General features: G+C 55.4%; 1 protein-coding gene and 1 pseudogene across 5 annotated transcripts in view; one reads left to right on the top strand and one right to left on the bottom strand.

Annotated features, from left to right (window-relative positions):
- Positions 1 to 17866, bottom strand: part of LOC116955769 (phospholipid-transporting ATPase IA-like) — a 139629-nt gene that overhangs the window by 34102 nt on the left and 87661 nt on the right. For all 5 annotated transcript variants that reach the window (XM_076053575.1, XM_032977085.2, XM_032977084.2 and 2 more), the window contains exons 14-23: positions 17351 to 17428; positions 15049 to 15137; positions 11591 to 11666; positions 10463 to 10568; positions 8333 to 8415; positions 7974 to 8023; positions 7045 to 7114; positions 5853 to 5937; positions 4823 to 4962; positions 4039 to 4177 (exon numbers count right to left, since the gene is read on the bottom strand). In XM_076053575.1, coding sequence (XP_075909690.1) covers positions 4039 to 4177; positions 4823 to 4962; positions 5853 to 5937; positions 7045 to 7114; positions 7974 to 8023; positions 8333 to 8415; positions 10463 to 10568; positions 11591 to 11666; positions 15049 to 15137; positions 17351 to 17428 — 916 coding nt within the window. The remainder of the gene's footprint in view (positions 1 to 4038; positions 4178 to 4822; positions 4963 to 5852; positions 5938 to 7044; positions 7115 to 7973; positions 8024 to 8332; positions 8416 to 10462; positions 10569 to 11590; positions 11667 to 15048; positions 15138 to 17350; positions 17429 to 17866) is intronic.
- LOC116955773 (DNA-directed RNA polymerases I, II, and III subunit RPABC4 pseudogene) lies at positions 3065 to 3404 on the top strand (annotated as a pseudogene).

Here is a 17866-nt window from a genome sequence, read left to right as displayed (position 1 = left end):
ACGCCGCTTTTTGGCCATCCCTGCGGGAGGACTACAGAGAGGTGCTGGAGGAAGCCTCAGTCACTGGGGTGATGCCTCAGTCTTGGAGGAGGGCGGTGCTCACTCTGCTTCCCAAGAACGGAGACCTGAGGCACCTACAAAACTGGCGTCCGGTCTCCCTCCTGAACACAGACTACGAAATATTGACGAAGGCTCTCTCCCTGCGACTGAAAGGGGTGATTGCACAAGTCGTACACGGGGACCAGTCCTACACCATCTCCGGACGAACCATCCACGACGGCATCTTCCTGGTCAGGGACCTCATCGCGGTGTCCCAGAGGTTGAGCATCCCAATCGCGTTTCTGGCTCTTGACCAGGAAAAGGCTTTTGACAGAGTGGACCACAAGTACCTGCTGGGAACCCTCAAGACCTTGGGTTTTGGGGATGCCTTTGTCCGAATGATCCGCCTACTCTACACCAAGGCGGAGTGCATGATCAAGATCAACAGCGCCCTCACTGCCCCAGTCAAATTCGAGCGAGGAGTGAGACAGGGATGCCCATTGTCGGGCCAACTTTATGCCCTGGTATTAGAGCCTTTCCTGAATCTCATAAGGCGGAGACTCAGCGGCCTGGTGCTGAGGGAACCAAGCGTCAAATTGGTCCTGACGGTATACGCCGACGACGTCCTCCTCATCCTGCGCTCCCTGGCTGATGTCGCCCTGCTGCATGAGTGCCAGGAGGTAGATCTTTTCGAAAGCCTCCTCATCAAAAATGAACTGGCAAAAGTGCAGCGGCCTGCTGGTTGGAGCGTGGGACATGACCGAGTGTCCCGAGAAGGCAAAAGCCATCAATTGGAGCACAACATCACTGCACCACCTGGGGGTGTTCCTCGGACCAGAGGAGGAACCACCGCAGAGGAACTGGGTCGAGCTGGAGGAGAAGGTGAAGGAGAGGCTGGCCACCTGGAGTCGCCTGTGCAACTTCCTCACCTTCAGGACAAAGACGTTGGTGGTGAACCAGCTGGTGACGTCCATGCTGTGGCACCGACTCTTCTCCCTGCACCCCCCCATGAGCCTCGTCAACGCACTTCAGAAGCGAGTCCTCGACTTCTTCTGGTCGGGTGGAGGACATCGGGTCGCGGCTGGAGTCCTGGCCCTGCCACTGGACGACGGCGGTCACGGGCTGGTGTGCGTGCGGAGTCAGCTGGCCACCTTCCGACTGCAGGCAGCGCAAAAGTTCCTGCACGCCGCCCCTGCACCGGCCTGGAGCGTCACGGCCTCCTTCCTCCTGAAACAGCTGGAGGGTCTGCAGTGCTCCAAGCAACTATTCTACATGGACCTGCAGGGCCTCCCACTGGGACAGCTGCCACCCTTCTACAGAAGCGTCCTGCAGACATGGAGCTCCCTCGCCGTCAGGAGGCTGAACCAACCGCGATCGGCCGAGGATCTGGTCTTCGAACCGATCCTCAGGAACCCACAGACAAAGCTGCCATCCACCACCACCACCCCTGGCATGGAGAGGCGCCTCGCCAACGCACGGCTCACCAGGATGGGAGATCTGGTGGAGCCTGAAACACGGGGCCGGTGGCTCGGACCAGCAGACGTGGCCGCAAAGACAGGGCTGCAGTCGCTCCGGGTGGCTGCCCGGATCCTGGCCGAAGCCAAGGGGGCCTTCTCAGCGGCAGCGGGGAGAACGCCCCCCATCGGCGTTGGGGATGACGAGGCCCCTCTCGATCCCCCTCCACCGGAGCTCTCAGTCGTGCCACTGCATCGCCAATGCCGACAAACGAAGGCGGATCACAACCTGTGCCGGCTAGAAGACCTACCGGAGGTGGCCTTCGCAAATGTAAAGAGGAAGGTGCTCTACTCCTACATGGTCCGGTTCCACCAACAGGACACCCTGAGGAGCCACAAGGACCATGCCTAGAGGAAAGCCCTGCCCTGCGTCTCTCCGGAGAGGCCTCGCTGGAGGCAACTCTACTGCAGACCGACGTACAACCGCATCGGCGACCTCAGCTGGAGCATCGCCCACGGCACCGTCACCACCAACGTCTCCCTGGCGCGCTTCACCGACACGTCCCCGGAGTGCCGGTTCTGCGGTAAAGTGGAGACGGTGGCGCACCAATACGTGGAGTGCAAGAGCCTGGACTCGCTGTTCAAGGTCCTGAGAAACATCCTCCTAAGGTTCAGCCTCCACTTCTCCCCGACGGTCCTCATCTTTGGATACCCGAAGGGCGATGGACCCCAACATCTTCAGGGGCTGGTCAACGTGCTCTTCGGCTACGCCAAGCTCGCCATATACAGGGCGAGGAAGGTGGCCCTGGAGGGGCAACGTCCGGCCAGCAGCCTGGGCATCTTCCGCGCTCTGGTCGGAGCCAGGGTGTGGCTGGAGTTCCGCCACGCGCGGCTGACCCACGCCGTGCCGGCCTTCAAGGAGCAGTGGGCGCTGGAGGAGGCCGTGTGCTCAGTGGCAGATGACGGAGAGCTCTGCATGCAGATCTGAGCTACCCGTCGGAGGCCGTTTGACTGTGGGAAGGGCTGCGTGCAGATGCAGCACTTGTCGTAGTTATAAAGAAAAAAGAGAGAGCGAGAGAGAGCCAAATGGAGTAGGAAGAGAGGGGGCAGAGAGAGAGGGGGGGCAGAGAGGGGGTAGAGAGAGAGGAGAGGCAGAGGGGGGGGTAGAGAGAGAAGGGGGGCAGAGAGGGGGGTAGAGAGAGAGGGAAGGGGAAAGAAAAAATAACATTTTTTTGGGTCTTTCATTTAAAAGGGGGGGGGGTTACATGAAGCAAAGCATTAAAAAAAAACAAAAAAATGAAATGATGAACGGAGCAAAGTGCCAACTACACTGAGCATCTTCTTGTTTCTTCTGATCGTAAAAAAAAGAGAGGGAAGCGAGGGGAGAGAGAGGGGAGAGAGAGGGGAGAGAGAGGGGAGAGAGGGGAGAGAGAGGGGAGAGGGGAGAGAGAGGGGTGCGAGAGGGGAGAGAGAGGGGAGAGAGAGGGGAGAGAGAGGGGAGAGAGGTGAGAGAGAGGGGAGAGAGAGGGGTGCGAGAGGGGAGAGAGAGGGAAGCGCGTGACCCACGTGCGCCAGTAGGGAGCTTCCCTATACCGACTGCGCTCACATGGATTCTAACAAGGATGCACAACCAGCAAAGCAACAACCGATGATTTACATTTGTGGAGAGTGCCATACCGAAAATGAAATTAAGGCAAGGGATCCAATCCGATGCCGAGAGTGTGGATACAGGATATGTACAAGAAAAGAACCAAAAGATTGGTTGTGTTTGATGCACGTTGAGCGCAATGTCAAGGAGACGTCTGGATTTCAATGGCTGTCGACAGAAGTTATGTTGTTTTTTTGTGTATGCCAGATGCGGTCCATTATTTTTCTTTCCTGTATTTGCGTGAATAAAATTTTTGTTGTAAATCTTGTACTTTGGTTTGATCAGTAATATTGAATGCGTATTCTCTCGTTTTACTACATTTTACAAAATAAGCAAACTTAGTTTTTCGGATGAAGATTACATGAAGGTTTTCTCAGCAGTTTCAGGCTTTGTTTTAGGATTGGTTAATATGATAGTTGCAGTCTGCATTGTATATGAAACCACTGCTTTAAACCAGATGCCTTATAATAAACGTTTTGCAGAACAAAAAAAAAGAGAGGGGAGAGAGAGGGGTGCGAGAGGGGAGAGAGAGGGGAGAGAGAGGGGAGAGAGAGGGGAGAGGAGAGAGAGGGGAGAGAGAGGGGAGAGAGAGGGGAGAGAGAGGAGAGAGAGAGGGGAGAGAGGGGAGCGAGGGGGGAGCGAGACCGGGCGCAGGGCGAGGGAGGCACAGAGAGGGGCGGTTGAAGCTGGGAGCGTAGAGGGCAGCTTGGGACAGAGTAAGATACAGCGGGGCAACACAATGGAGGGATTTGTAGACTCCAGTGAAAAGTTGAAACAGACGGCGACAGTAAACACAAATCCAGCGAAGTTGGAGAGCCGAGCCGAAGTGTGGGAACTGTGGGGGGGGGGGGGGGGAGGTTAAAGACGCTGCTGGCTGCGTGGCAGTGCCGGGCGAACCGATGTTGATGGCCGTCTCCTGCTTGTCTCCCGTGAGCACCCAGATGCGGATGTTAGCACGGATGAGCGTGGCGATCGTCTCGGGGACTCCGTCCTGCAGCTTATCTTCGATCGCCGTTGCGCCCAGCAGCAGCAGATCCTACGGGGCGCACGTCACACACGCCACACACGCCACGCTCACCACACACGCCACATACGCCACGCTAACCACACACGCCACGCTCACCACACATACAACGCTCACCACACACGGCACATTCACCACACACTCCACGCTCACCACACACGCCACTCACGCCACACTTACCACACGCCACACACGCCACGCTCACCACACACGCCACGCTCACCACACACGCCACGCTCACCACACACACCACGCTCACCACACACGGCACATTCACCACACACGCCACACTCACCCCCCCCACCCTCCCGGTGCCCAGGTGAGTACTCTGTGATGAACGACATCAACGGCCATGAGTGGCGATTCCCCGTCACCCGCGGGGTCCCCGTCACCCGCGGGGTCCCCGTCACCCGCGGGGTCCCCGTCACCCGCGGGGTCCCCGTCACCCACGGGGTCCCCCTCACCCGCGGGTTCCCCGTCACCTGCGGGGTCCCCGTCACCCGCGGGGTCCCCGTCACCTGCGGGGTCGCCCCCCTTACTGGACGTCTGTGAAAAGGAGCTTCGGAGCTCATGGGATCCTTCCAGGATGACTAAAGAGACGATTCCGATAGAGAGATTGAGACCGTGGCAGCGGCGGCGGCGGTGCGGGAGGGGCACCTTCTCGATGGTCTCGAAGCAGGCCTCGAGGCGGGCGGAGCGCTCGTGCAGCGCCGTGCTCGCCTCGCGGTACTCGCCCAGCCACGCCTCGAACTCCGCCTCCGATAGCCCCCGCTCCGCAAAGCACAGCGTGCGCAGGCCTGCCGAGAGGCACCGCCGCCATCGTGGCTGTCATCACCGTCGTCGTCGTCTTCAGTACAATCATCACCACCATCATGACCGTCATCGCAGTCATCATCGATATAATCATCACCATCGCCATCATCATCATCATTGCCATGATCGCTATCATCATCACCATCGTCATCATCATCGTCATTGCCATCATCGCTATCATCATCGCCATCACCATCGCCATGATCGCTATCATCATCGCCATCACTACCATCATAACCGTCATCATCGTCATCGCCATCACTACCATTGTCATCATTACCATCACTACCATCATCATCACCGTCATTGCCATTATTACCATCACTACCATGATCGCCATCATCGCCATCATCACAGTCATCTGCGCTGCAGGTAGCTCGGTTCGATTCCATCTCCCAGCTTGGCGATTAAAAAAATGGGTGGACACCGCTGGGGGTGGACACCGCTGGGGGTGGACACCGCTGGGTGGACAACCGGCGGTCCAAATGGTGGCACGCACAAGAATCGGACGGCAGGCCGCTTACGGCGGGGTAGAGCGTGGGGTAGAGCGTGGGGTAGAGCGTGGGGTAGAGCGTGGGGTAGAGCGTGGGGTAGAGCGTGGGGTAGAGCGTGGGGTAGAGCGTGAGGTAGAGCGTGGGGTAGAGCGTGGGGTAGAGCGTGGGGTAGAGCGTGGGGTAGAGCGTGGGGTAGAGCGTGGGGTAGAGCGTGGGGTAGAGCGTGGGGTAGAGCGTGGGGTAGAGGTGGGAAAAGACTGTCCCGAGAGGCTCTGCAGGGCTCCCCGGGTACATATGTGTTGGTGTATGTACATTGAACATATTTCGCACCATACGTAGCCAACCGTGTCAGTGCGAGGCCGCCGCTGCTGCCCTCTCACCTTCGCTGGCGCACTCCTCCAGGTGCTGCAACGTGGTCTCCTTGTAGAGCGCGCTCGAGGCCAGGCGATCATAGATCACGTTGTCCTGCAACGCAGAACCGACCGCTCTTTGAGGCCACGGCGGGCCGCTCCGGCCTGCCGGCACCGTACCCGGTAGCGGTGGCGGGCCTCGCTTGGGCCGTCACGACCTCACAACGCGGCCAACAACGGCGGATGACACAACGACCGTTTGTAACAACGCTGACGGATCCCCAACAGAACGAGAGTGATGGAGCCGGCATCACTCACGGATCCCGAGAGGCTGCGAGGGCATTAAGACGACCGGCCTACAGAAGTGACTTTCATGCCGAACCACTCCACCGTCTCAGCCGGGACATTCTCCGGACTCGCTCTCCGGAGGGTGCTGCCAGGTTTGTGCAGGAGGGGCCAATTATTGCCGCGCGTTACATCCCAGGTGAAGTCGTTTGTCGTTGACGTTTTTTCCAATTTGGCAAACGTGGACGGTGAAGCCAGCGCACGATGGCCAGCTCTTGCGAACGACGACGCGACATCCTTTTACGTGACGCCCTGAAGTGGGCGGCGAGCGTCTGCCTCTTTAATTTTCACTCATTTGTATTTATCCACTTCACTTTTTTACGCGGTTTCTTGCGCACGGTTGCACTTTATCAAGCGCGCGGCTACATATTCTGCTCAGTCGGTGTTAGTGACTGAGGGCGTGATGGGTTGTTGTTACCTTTCATGTTTCTGCATCCCCCCTGTAGCGTTCCCCTTCCATTGAAATATGCACTGATGCCTACTTTATGAAGGGCAACATTATCACGTAAAATAAAGAGTGATTGATCTGCCCAGTTAATATGAACCGCTGTATTAATTGGGGTGGCCCACTGAGCAATGTAGCTCTAATTCAGATGCGACCTTGCCACAAATGATATCTCAACGAAGTGGATTATCACGTGGAAATTCATAACAGCCAAATACTCTAAACGCTTGTTTACTCTAAATGTGGAAGGAAAAACCAGAAGACCTCCAGAAAAATCCACGCAGCCACGGGGAGAGTGAGAGGCTCGCAAACTCCAAATATACAGCAGGCGCCAGGGTCGGGATAGAACCCACGACCTCCTGTATAGCAGGGGAGGTAGTTAACATCTCCTAGCCACCGTGGCGCCCACTGTGAGTAGAGGGCCACGCTCACCGCTCCCTTGCAGTAGAGCTTGAGGCTCCCGCTGGGCGTCCTCACGATCACCGACATCCGCTTGCGATTGCTGCAGCGGCATGCAGGGCGACGCATGCACACACAGGTGAGTGGGTGGGTTAGTGGGTGGGTGGGTGATTCAGTGGGTGGGTTAGTGGGTGGGTTAGTGGGTGGGTGATTCAGTGGGTGGGTTAGTGGGTGAGTGATTCAGTGGGTGGTTTAGCGGGTGGGTGATTCAGTGGGTGGGTTAGTGGGTGGGTTAGCGGGTGGGTGATTCAGTGGGTGGGTTAGTGGGTGGGTGATTCAGTGGGTGGGTTAGTGGGTGGGTGATTCAGTGGGTGGGTTAGTGGGTGGGTTGGTGTGTGGGTGAATCAGTGGGTGGGTTAGTGGGTGGGTGATTCAGTGGGTGGGTTAGTGGGTGGGTGATTCAGTGGGTGGGTTAGTGGGTGGGTTAGTGGGTGGGTGAATCAGTGGGTGGGTTAGTGGGTGGGTGATTCAGTGGGTGGGTTAGTGGGTGGGTGATTCAGTGGGTGGGTTAGTGGGTGGTTGATTCAGTGGGTGGGTTAGTGGGTGGGTTAGTGGGTGGGTGATTCAGTGGGTGGGTTAGTGGGTGGGTGATTCAGTGGGTGGTTTAGCGGGTGGGTGATTCAGTGGGTGGGTTAGTGGGTGGGTTAGTGGGTGGGTGAATCAGTGGGTGGCTTAGTGGGTGAGTGATTCAGTGGGTGGGTTAGTGGGTAGGTGAATCGGTGGATGGGAGAGTCAGTGAGTGGATGGGTAGGTGGTTGAATGAGTAAATGAGTGAGTGGGTGGGTTTCAATAGGTGGGTGGGTGGTTTTAGATAGTGGGTGGGTGGGTTTGGGCGGGTGGTCCATGTCAAAGTGGCAGTCCTCCTGTGACAGACTGAGTGCTCGTTCATGTCACAGACAGACCTGGAGAACTCCAGCACATTGAGGAGCTTGTAGGTCTCCTCCTTGCCCAGCTGAAACGAGAAATGTGGTGGATACAGCATCACAAGTGGCGTTGGCACCATGATTGACCAAAATGGCCAGTGACAGGGGGACTGGTAGGTCATGGAAATTTGAGCGGCACCCTAACATCACACTCATACTGGCAGGACATCACGCCCGAATTGAGGGATGGATGGATGGTTGCGTCCAAAGGACGTGTGGGGGTGCTGGTACAAATATCGAAATAAAGATCGATCGATTCTTGGGGTAAGCCACCCACGCCTGCAGCTTAGCCGGCGCGGAACGCGGTGGGCGCAGTGGAGGAGAGGGGACGAACGTACGGCGTCAATGATGATGGAGTCGGGCGTGCGTCCGCAGAACGTGAACCCCATGTCTTTGGCCGCTCGCACCAGCGCGCTCTCGTCTGCACTCGGTCGCACGCGACGCACACGAGCACGTCAAACCAACGCGGCTATCCACCGCGTGTACGCGAGGCTCGGCCGGGACAAGTGGAAAAGTGGCAGCCCCTCCCACCGTTCCATGGCCACGCCCACTCAACCAATAGTCCCTCCCACTCGGGTAGCCCCTCCCACTCGGGTGGCCCCTCCCTACTCGGGTTGTCCCTCCCACTCGGGTAGCCCCTCCCACTCCTCAGGCAGCCCCTCTCACTCCCCAGGCAGCCCCTCCCACTCCCCAGGTAGTCCCTCCCACTCCCCAGGTAGCCCCTCCCACTCCCCAGGTCGCCCCTCTCACTCCCCAAGTAGCCCCACACACGACTAAGGTAGCCCCTCCCCTGCCCTGGGTAGCCCCTCCCACTCCCCAGGTAGCCCCCCCACGAAACAGGTAGCCCCACCCTTTACCATTTGTTTGCTCATGCCACTGCTGGTAGAAGGGACTGCACTAGAGGGAGCCCCGCTCTAGAGGGGAGCTGGCTTATTCTTCAACACTGGCCAGGCACCTTGGAAGGGGCGGGAGGAGCACCCACACTTTGCCACACCACGCGCGACCTGCCGATCGACGAAGTGTGATGTACCCTGTTATACTGCTGGGTAGACGGGGACAGAGGTTCCAAATGTGTTAACTGCCTCACCGGGAGATCTATTCGAACCGGCGACCTCTGGATTGCAAGTCCAGGTCGTTAAGCATGACGCCACGGCAGCGGACAGTGGCCACATTCAAGGACAAGATCCGCGGTGTTGTTTGAAAAACGCTTCAGGACACCGGGGACTTTCTGAAATCACCAGGCCCATTCCAGCCAACCCACCCACCCACTCACCAACCCATCCACCCACTCACCAACCCATCCACTCACTCACCAACCCACGCACCAACCTACCCACTCACTCACCAACCCACCAACCCACGCACCAACCCATCCACTCACTCACGAATCCACCAACCCACGCACCAACCCACCCACTCACTCACCAACCCACCAACCCACGCACCAACCCATCCACTCACTCACCAACCCACCAACCCACGCACCAACCCATCCACTAACTCACGAATCCACCAACCCACGCACCAACCCACCCACTCACTCACCAACCCACCAACCCACGCACCAACCCACCCACTCACTCACCAACCCACCAACCCATGCACCAACCCACGCACCAACCCACCCACTCACTCACCAATCCACCAACCCACGCACCAACCCACCCACTCACTCACCAACCCATCCACTCACTCACCAACCCACGCACCAACCCACCCACTCACTCACCAACCCACCAACCCACGCACCAACCCACCCACTCACTCACCAACCCACACCCACCCACTCACCAACCCACTCACCCACTCACCAACCCAACCACTCACTCACCAACCCACTCGCCCACCCACTCACCAACCCACTCACCGACCTACTCACTCATCAACCCACTCACCAACCCACGCACCAACCCATCCACTCACTCACCAACCCACACACCAACCCACCCACTCACTCACCAACCTACCAACCCACGCACCAACCCACCCACTCACTCACCAACCCACCCACTCACTCACCAACCCACGCACCAACCCACCCACTCACTCACCAACCCACTCACCCACTCACCAACCCACCCACTCACCAACCCACACCTACCCACTCACCAACCCACCCACTCACCAACCCACCCACTCACTCACCAACCCACCAACCCACGCACCAACCCACCCACTCACTCACCAACCCACACCTACCCACTCACCAACCCACCCACTCACCAACCCACTCACCCACTCACTCACCAACCCACCCACCAACTAACCAACCCAACCAACCACCCACCCACCCACCAACCCACCCACCCACTCACCAACTCACCCAACAACCCACCCACTAACCAACCAAACCAACCAACCACCCAACCAACTACCCACCCACCCACTCACCAACCCACCCACCAACCAACCAACCAACCCACCAACCAACCACCCAACCACGACCATGGGGTGTACGCGGCGCTCACCGGGGGACGTGGCCTGGTAGATGATGCTTCCCTCGGAGCGCTCGGGAATCACTGTATGGCACACGGCCATCATGGTGAGGAAATCCCGGATCACCGCACTCGTGGGCTGAAGTCAAACGGCACACCACCACGGAGGGAGACCAAGCGGCAGGGTTAATGCCGTGTCTCTCGTTTTAAAACAATTAAACTATTTTTTATTTCAAACTCGACAAAAACTATTTTTATTTTACCAGGTAAGGCCCACTGAGCGAAGTAGCTCTTCTTCAGAAGCGACCTGGCCACAAGTGATAGCTCACCCAAGTGGATTATCATCACGTGGAAGTGTAGAGCAGCCAAATACTCTGACCGCGTGTTGTTGATTCTCAATGAGGGAACCATGGGCAGAAAGAGACACCGCAAACTCCAGCAGTCGGCAGGGTTCGGATAGAACCCACAACCAGGGGTGTAAGGAACTATTTAACCATGCGGTTTATGACATGTCACTCGTGACGTGTGGTTAGTAGCATGTGGTTAGTGGCGTGTGATTAGTGGCGTGTGGTTAGTGGCGTGTGGTTAGTGGCGTGTGATTAGTAGCGTGCGGTTTATGGCATGTCACTCGTGACGTGTGGTTAGTGGCGTGTGGTTAGTGGTTTGTGGTTAGTGGCGTGCAGTTCATTGCATGTGGTTCGTGGATAGTGGCATGTGGTTAGTGGCGTGTGGCATGTGGTTAGTGGCGTGTGGCATGTGGTTAGTGGCGTGTGGCATGTGGTTAGTGGCGTGTGGCATGTGGTTAGTGGCGTGTGGTTTGTGGTTAGTGGCGTGTGGTTAGTGGCATGTGGTTAGTGGCATGTGGCATGTGGTGTGTGGTTAGTGGTTAGTGGCGTGTGGTTAATGGCGTGTGGTTTGTGGTTAGTGGCGTGTAGTTAGTGGCATGTGGTTAGTGGCGTGTGGCATGTGGTTAGTGGCATGTGGTTAGTGGCGTGTAGTTAGTGGCATGTGGTTAGTGGCGTGTGGCATGTGGTTAGTGGCGTGTGGTTTGTGGTTAGTGGCGTGTGGTTAGTGGCATGTGGTTAGTGGCGTATGGTTAGTGGCGTGTGGTTAGTGGCATGTGGTTAGTGGCGTGTGGTTCGTGGCGTGTGAGCGGCTCACGTGATTGCACTGCAAGTTGTCCATAACGGCCGTACAGACGCCATCCTTGATGCTCTCAAGCGACGCCGCCTCGTTCCTGCGTGCCATCGAGAGAGACGGAAAATCTTTATTTACGCCGGAGGCAATTGGATGAGCTATGATGTCCAGGAGGGGTACGGGGTCAGAACGTTACAACAATACAAAAACACGGTAGGAGTGCAAAGTATAGGAAAGGTAAAAAAATCACAAAAAAAGTAAAACTAAACTCTTTTTATTTCACCAGGAAAGGCCCCACTGAGCTACGTACAGTGAGGGAAAGAAGTATTTGATCCCCTGCTGATTTTGTACGTTTGCCCACTGACAAAGAAATTATCAGTCTATAATTTTAATGGTAGGTTTATTTTAACAGTGAGAGACAGAATAACAAGAAAATCCAGAAAAACGCATGTCAAAAATGTTATAAATTGATTTGCATTTTAATGAGGGAAATAAGTATTTGACCCCCTCTCAATCAGAAAGATTTCTGGCTCCCAGGTGTCTTTTATAGAGGTAGCGAGCTGAGATTAGGAGCACACTCTTAAAGGGAGTGCTCCTAATCTCAGCTTGTTACCTGTATAAAAGACACCTGTCCACAGAAGCAATCAATCAATCAGATTCCAAACTCTCCACCATGGCCAAGACCAAAGAGCTCTCCAAGGATGTCAGGGACAAGATTGTAGACCTACACAAGGCTGGAATGGGCTACAAGACCATTGCCAAGGAACTGTCAATCTCCCTCGGCCTGGGGCTCCATGCAAGATCACACCTCGTTGAGTTGCAATGATCATGAGAACGGTGAGGAATCAGCCCAGAACTACACGGGAGGATCTTGTCAATGATCTCAAGGCAGCTGGGACCATAGTCACCAATAAAACAAATGGTAACGCACTACGCCGTGAAGGACTGAAATCCTGCAGCGCCGGCAAGGTCCCCCTGCTCAAGAAAGCACATATACATGCCCGTCTGAAGTTTGCCAATGAACATCTGAATGATTCAGAGGACAACTGGGTGAAAGTGTTGTGGTCAGATGAGAACAAAATGGAGCTCTTTGGCATCAACTCAACTCGCCGTGTTTGGAGGAGGAGGAATGCTGCCTATGACCCTAAGAACACCATCCTCACCGTCAAATATGGAGGTGGAACCATTATGCTTTGGGGGTGTATTTCTGCTAAGGGGACTGGACAACTTCACCGAATCAAAGGGACGATGGACGGGGCCATGTACCGTCAAATCTTGGGTGAGAACCTCCTTCCCTCAGCCAGGGCATTGAAAATGGGTCGTGGATGGGTATCCCAGCATGACAATGACCCAAAACACACGGCCAAGGCAACAAAGGAGTGGCTCAAGAAGAAGCACATTAAGGTACTGAAGTGGCCTAGCCAGTCTCCAGACCTTAATCCCATAGAAAATCTGTGGAGGGCGCTGAAGGTTCGAGTTGCCAAACGTCAGCCTCGAAACCTTAATGACTTGGAGAAGATCTGCAAAGAGGAGTGGGACAAAATCCCTCCTGAGATGTGTGCAAACCTGGTGGCCAACTACAAGAAACGTCTGACCTCTGTGATTGCCAACAAGGGTTTTGCCACCAAGTTTTGCAGAGGGGTCAAATACTTATTTCCCTCATTAAAATGCAAATCAATTGATAACATTTTTGACATGCGTTTTTCTGGATTTTGTTGTTGTTACTCTCTCTCTCACTGTTCAAATAAACCTACCATTAAAATTAGACTGATCATTTCTTTGTCAGCAGGGGATCAAAACTTTTTTCCCTCACTGTAGCTGTTTTTCAAAAGTGACTTGGCCACAAATGATAGCTCAACGAAGTGGCTTATTATCACGTGGAAATTCATAGCAGCAACATAATGTAAACAATCTAGACGCACGTTTCTACAAACATTCCAATTGGGAATTAAAACAACGACAACAACAACGCCACGGTGGCCGACTTGGTGAGCCTTCGTCTACCCTTGCCCCAACTACAGCGTCGGCTCGGCAAGTCGCGGGCAACAGCCCCCGCGACCGCTCGCGGGCCGCACCGCTGGCAGAAGGGCCTCCAATGGAGAGGCCTCTCTGGAGGGTGTTTTGGCCTACTCTTCCACACTGGCCGGACATCTCGGTAGAGGTGGGAGCACCCACACTTTATCCCACAAACATGTGACCTGTCGGTCGACCAACTGTGGTAGAACCCATTTGTATTGCTTGGTGGATTTAGGAAACTTGCACCGTTGTTCCGACTGGCGCGCTGGGAGATGGAGTCGAACCGGCGACCTCTGGATTGCAAATCTGATTAACAAAAAAATATAAAAAATTATTGTCTTTATTTATCCCCAAAAGCCTCTCCCAAGTGCCTTGCATCACGATGTTTGGCCAATTCGTTTTTAACGTTTTCCATCAAAGGTTGAAAGCGTCGATGTGTCAGTTCGGTCACATTGACCGAACATTGGGTAAATAAAAGTCGTTGCTAAAAGGATTCTCCTCGGCATCCATGTCCTGGAGGCTTGTGTGCCGGAGGCCTTCCCTTGTCTTTAGTTTCTTTTAACTAAAACTCTTGAGCGACGTTCAACAGCACAGAAGCAAAATCAAAACGAGCGTGGCCGAGATGCCGGAGAAAAGGCGACAGACTCCCCAGTATCTCCACGTGGGCCGTGGAGGGTCAGAGGGATGAGACTCATATGGTACGGGGGAGTGTCGCGGCTAGCGCGCTGCGCTACAAACCTCGGTGCCCCGAGTTAGATTCCTGCTCATGGTCAACACCGGTGGCGATTATCTGAACTGGTCCTGATCCACTGGTCAACTCAGCCACAAATGAGTACCTGGTGCGGAATGTAAACATTGCCACTTCGGGAGACAACGGCGGTTAGGTGCGGTGGTGGCCACCCATCCCCTCGCGTGCCGTGCCGGCCTTCACAGGTGCCGCTCGCTAACAGCACTTGCCCCAACAGTCTTTTCAGGCTATACGTGCCACCACATGCCCAGCCATCGCACGGCGAAGCAGATTCCGTTTGGCCGGATAGAGGGTGAGGGTGAGTAGGACGCTACAGGGCAGGTGGAAGCAGCGACCCTCCAACAACAGCGATGGACAGAGGAGCGACGCTCACAACAACGAGCGGAGTGCCAGGTGGCTAAAACACGCCAAGTTGACACAGCAGGGAGCACAGGTCGTGTTGCATCTCCCAGTCGTCTCAGTCGGTGAACCGATAACACCTGGGGCTGTCCCGTGACCTCCTGCCAGCGAGCCTTCAACGCTTTACATGACAGCTTCGAGGTGCACTTAACATGGCACGAGTGCCGTGACGGCGTCACCGCCTACGTAGTGGCACTTGTAATTGTCATCATTGTGCGGCTTGACAGAGCTGGCTCAAAGCGGTCATTATAGTTGTGTGTGTGTGTGGCAGTGCCACGGTCCGTTCCCGCACGGATCAAGCCAGCAGCGAGAGACGTACCCGTACATCACGCCGGCCACGGAGCACTTCTTGAACTGCATGATGTTGCAGGTGAGGGTTCCAGTTTTGTCCGAAAAAATGTACTTAACCTGAGGGTGGCAGCGCACACACACACACACGGCACGCACGCACACGACACGCACACAGCACGCACACGGCACGTACACACACAGCACGCACGCACACGGCACGTACACACATGGCACGCACGCATGCACATCCACGGCACGCATGCACACGGCACGCATGCACACAGCACACACACACACGGCACGCACACAGCATGCATGCACACACACGACACGCACACACAGCATGCACGCACACGGCATGCACGCACACGGCACGTACACACATGGCACGCACGCATGCACATCCACGACATGCACGCACACGGCACACACGCACACGGCACGTACACACATGGCACGCACGCACGCACATCCACGGCACGCACGCACATGGCACACACGCACACACACACACGGCACGCACACACAGCATGCACGCACACACACGACACGCACACATCCACGCAGCACACACACGGCACGCACACACACACACACGGCGCACGTACACGGCACACACGCACACCGCAGCACACACACAAACACACGGCATGCACACAGCGCTCACACACGGTACGCACACACACACACGGCACGCACACACGGTACGCACGGCACACACACGGCACACACATGCGGCACACACACACACACACGGCGTACACACAGCACACACGCACACACACACACACACTGCTGCATCGATTCACATTTATCTTTGTAATTTTATTTTATTTTATTCCGTTGCTTCCCCAAATTCTGTTGCGATTGCGCTGCGGGCGTCAGCGTCGCCAGGCCAAAGACTCTCGCAGAGTGGAACAACTTCTCTGAGGCGTAATTTGGTGGTCACATTGGAAGTGGCAAAGCAGAAAAACAAATCGCAAGGGCAATGTACTGCTTCAAAGTCAAAGGAGAAACCGAATTTATTATAATCGTCGTGTCTTGAAAATGGATATCGTATCGCATTACGAAATCTGATAGCCATAATGAATAATGACTAATAATAATGACTAATAATAATGACTAATAATAATGACGAATAATAATAATGACAAATAATAATACTCTTTGGTTCTATTCGGTAAAGTCACGTAGGTAAAAAATAAAACAACAAAAATCACAACGTTTCGACCTTTAAGCTGTGTGCGAGGAAACAAGGTGCCTTGACAAAGGAATTAGCATAAAAAATAGCATTTGATTGGCCGACTTAGCATGATGAACGATGTAGAGGTGGTGTACATGCGGGTGAACATGCCGGTTGGCGAGGGGGGGAGGGGGAGTTTACCTATTGATGGTGTGAAAAGGGAATTTTTTAGAGCTGCGAAAGTTTGGGGTACCACTACTTTGTCAAGGCACCTTGTTTCCTCGCACACAGCTTAAAGGTCGCGGTCTGAGCGTGGCTGTGTTTCACTCCAGCGCTGTCCTCGAGACAGTCTGCTCCCTTCACCTGATGAAGGCCGCTGTGTTGTGGCCGAAACGTCGTGATTTTTGTTGTTTTATTTTTTACCTACGTGACTTTACCGAATAGAACCAAAGAGTATGGATCCTTGCAGTCACGAAAGCTTTAAATCTAGAAATAATAATGACTAATAATAATGACTAATAATAATGACGAATAATAATGACTAATAATAATAATGAAGTGTCACTTTTTAATACAATGGCGGCGTCGTTCATGCACAGCAGCACAACCGTGAAAACCTACGGAAAGTAAATACAAGTAGAGACCCCAGTTGCCAGCTTCAAACTCACCCACCCACTCAACCCACCCACTCACTCATCCACCCACCCACTCACTCAACCCACCCACTCAACCCACCCACTCAACCACCCACCCACCCACTCAACCACCCACCCACCCAACCCACACACTCAAACCACCCACTCATCCACCCACCCACCCACTCAACCCACCCACCCACTCAACCCACCCACTCAACCCACCCACTCATCCACCCACCCACTCATCCACCCACCCACCCACCCACTCAACCACCCACCCACTCAACCACCCACCCACTCATCCACCCACCCACTCAACCACCCACCCACTCAACCCACCCACTCAACCCACCCACTCAACCACCCACCCACTCAACCACCCACCCACTCAACCACCCAACCACTCAACCACCCACCCACTCACCAACCCACCCACCCAGCCCACCCATCCATCCACTCACCAACCCAAAAACCAAGCCCCCAGCATGCGCCCACTCGCCCTCACGAACCTGTCCCAGCTCCTCGTTGAGGTTGGAGGTGCGTGCCATGGCGGGCGTGTCGCTCTCCGCGTGGTACATCTCGGCGTCCTGCGAAGTCAATCGCACGCGCGGGGCGGCAGCGCTCGCGCCAAAAAGTGCCGGGGTTCGATGCCCCACTCGGACGCCTCTCCGTGCGTCGTTTGTACGTTCTTGAACGCGGAAAAGTGAACGCGGCGGCTTCGAGTTTGATGTGCAACCGGGCGAGAACCCAAGAGAACAGGACGAGCGCCATTGTCTAGCGTGATCCGGGGGCATCGGTGCATCAGGAGCGGGGCGATGATCGCCGCCGTGGGGGCAGAATCCCGGCGGAGGAACCTGCGGCGTCATTTTAGCCAAATCGGAGCCCGACGCCATCGCACGACGGCCGGCTCTTGCCAGTGACGTTTAACGTCCGCTGTGAAGCGGGCGGCGCGTGGCGGCGGTGGCGGTATCGTGACGGCTATTGCACACTGGCAACAATAACCGGGGCGGGGATTTGAACTGTGA

The sequence above is a fragment of the Petromyzon marinus genome, chromosome 61 (genome assembly GCF_048934315.1).
Source record: "Petromyzon marinus isolate PM22_M1 ecotype Great Lakes invasive population chromosome 61, UKy_Petmar_22M1.pri1.0, whole genome shotgun sequence".
Lineage (NCBI taxonomy): Eukaryota > Metazoa > Chordata > Hyperoartia > Petromyzontiformes > Petromyzontidae > Petromyzon > Petromyzon marinus.
Note: the sequence above shows the minus strand (reverse complement) of the source record. Positions and strands in the feature narration are given on the sequence as shown.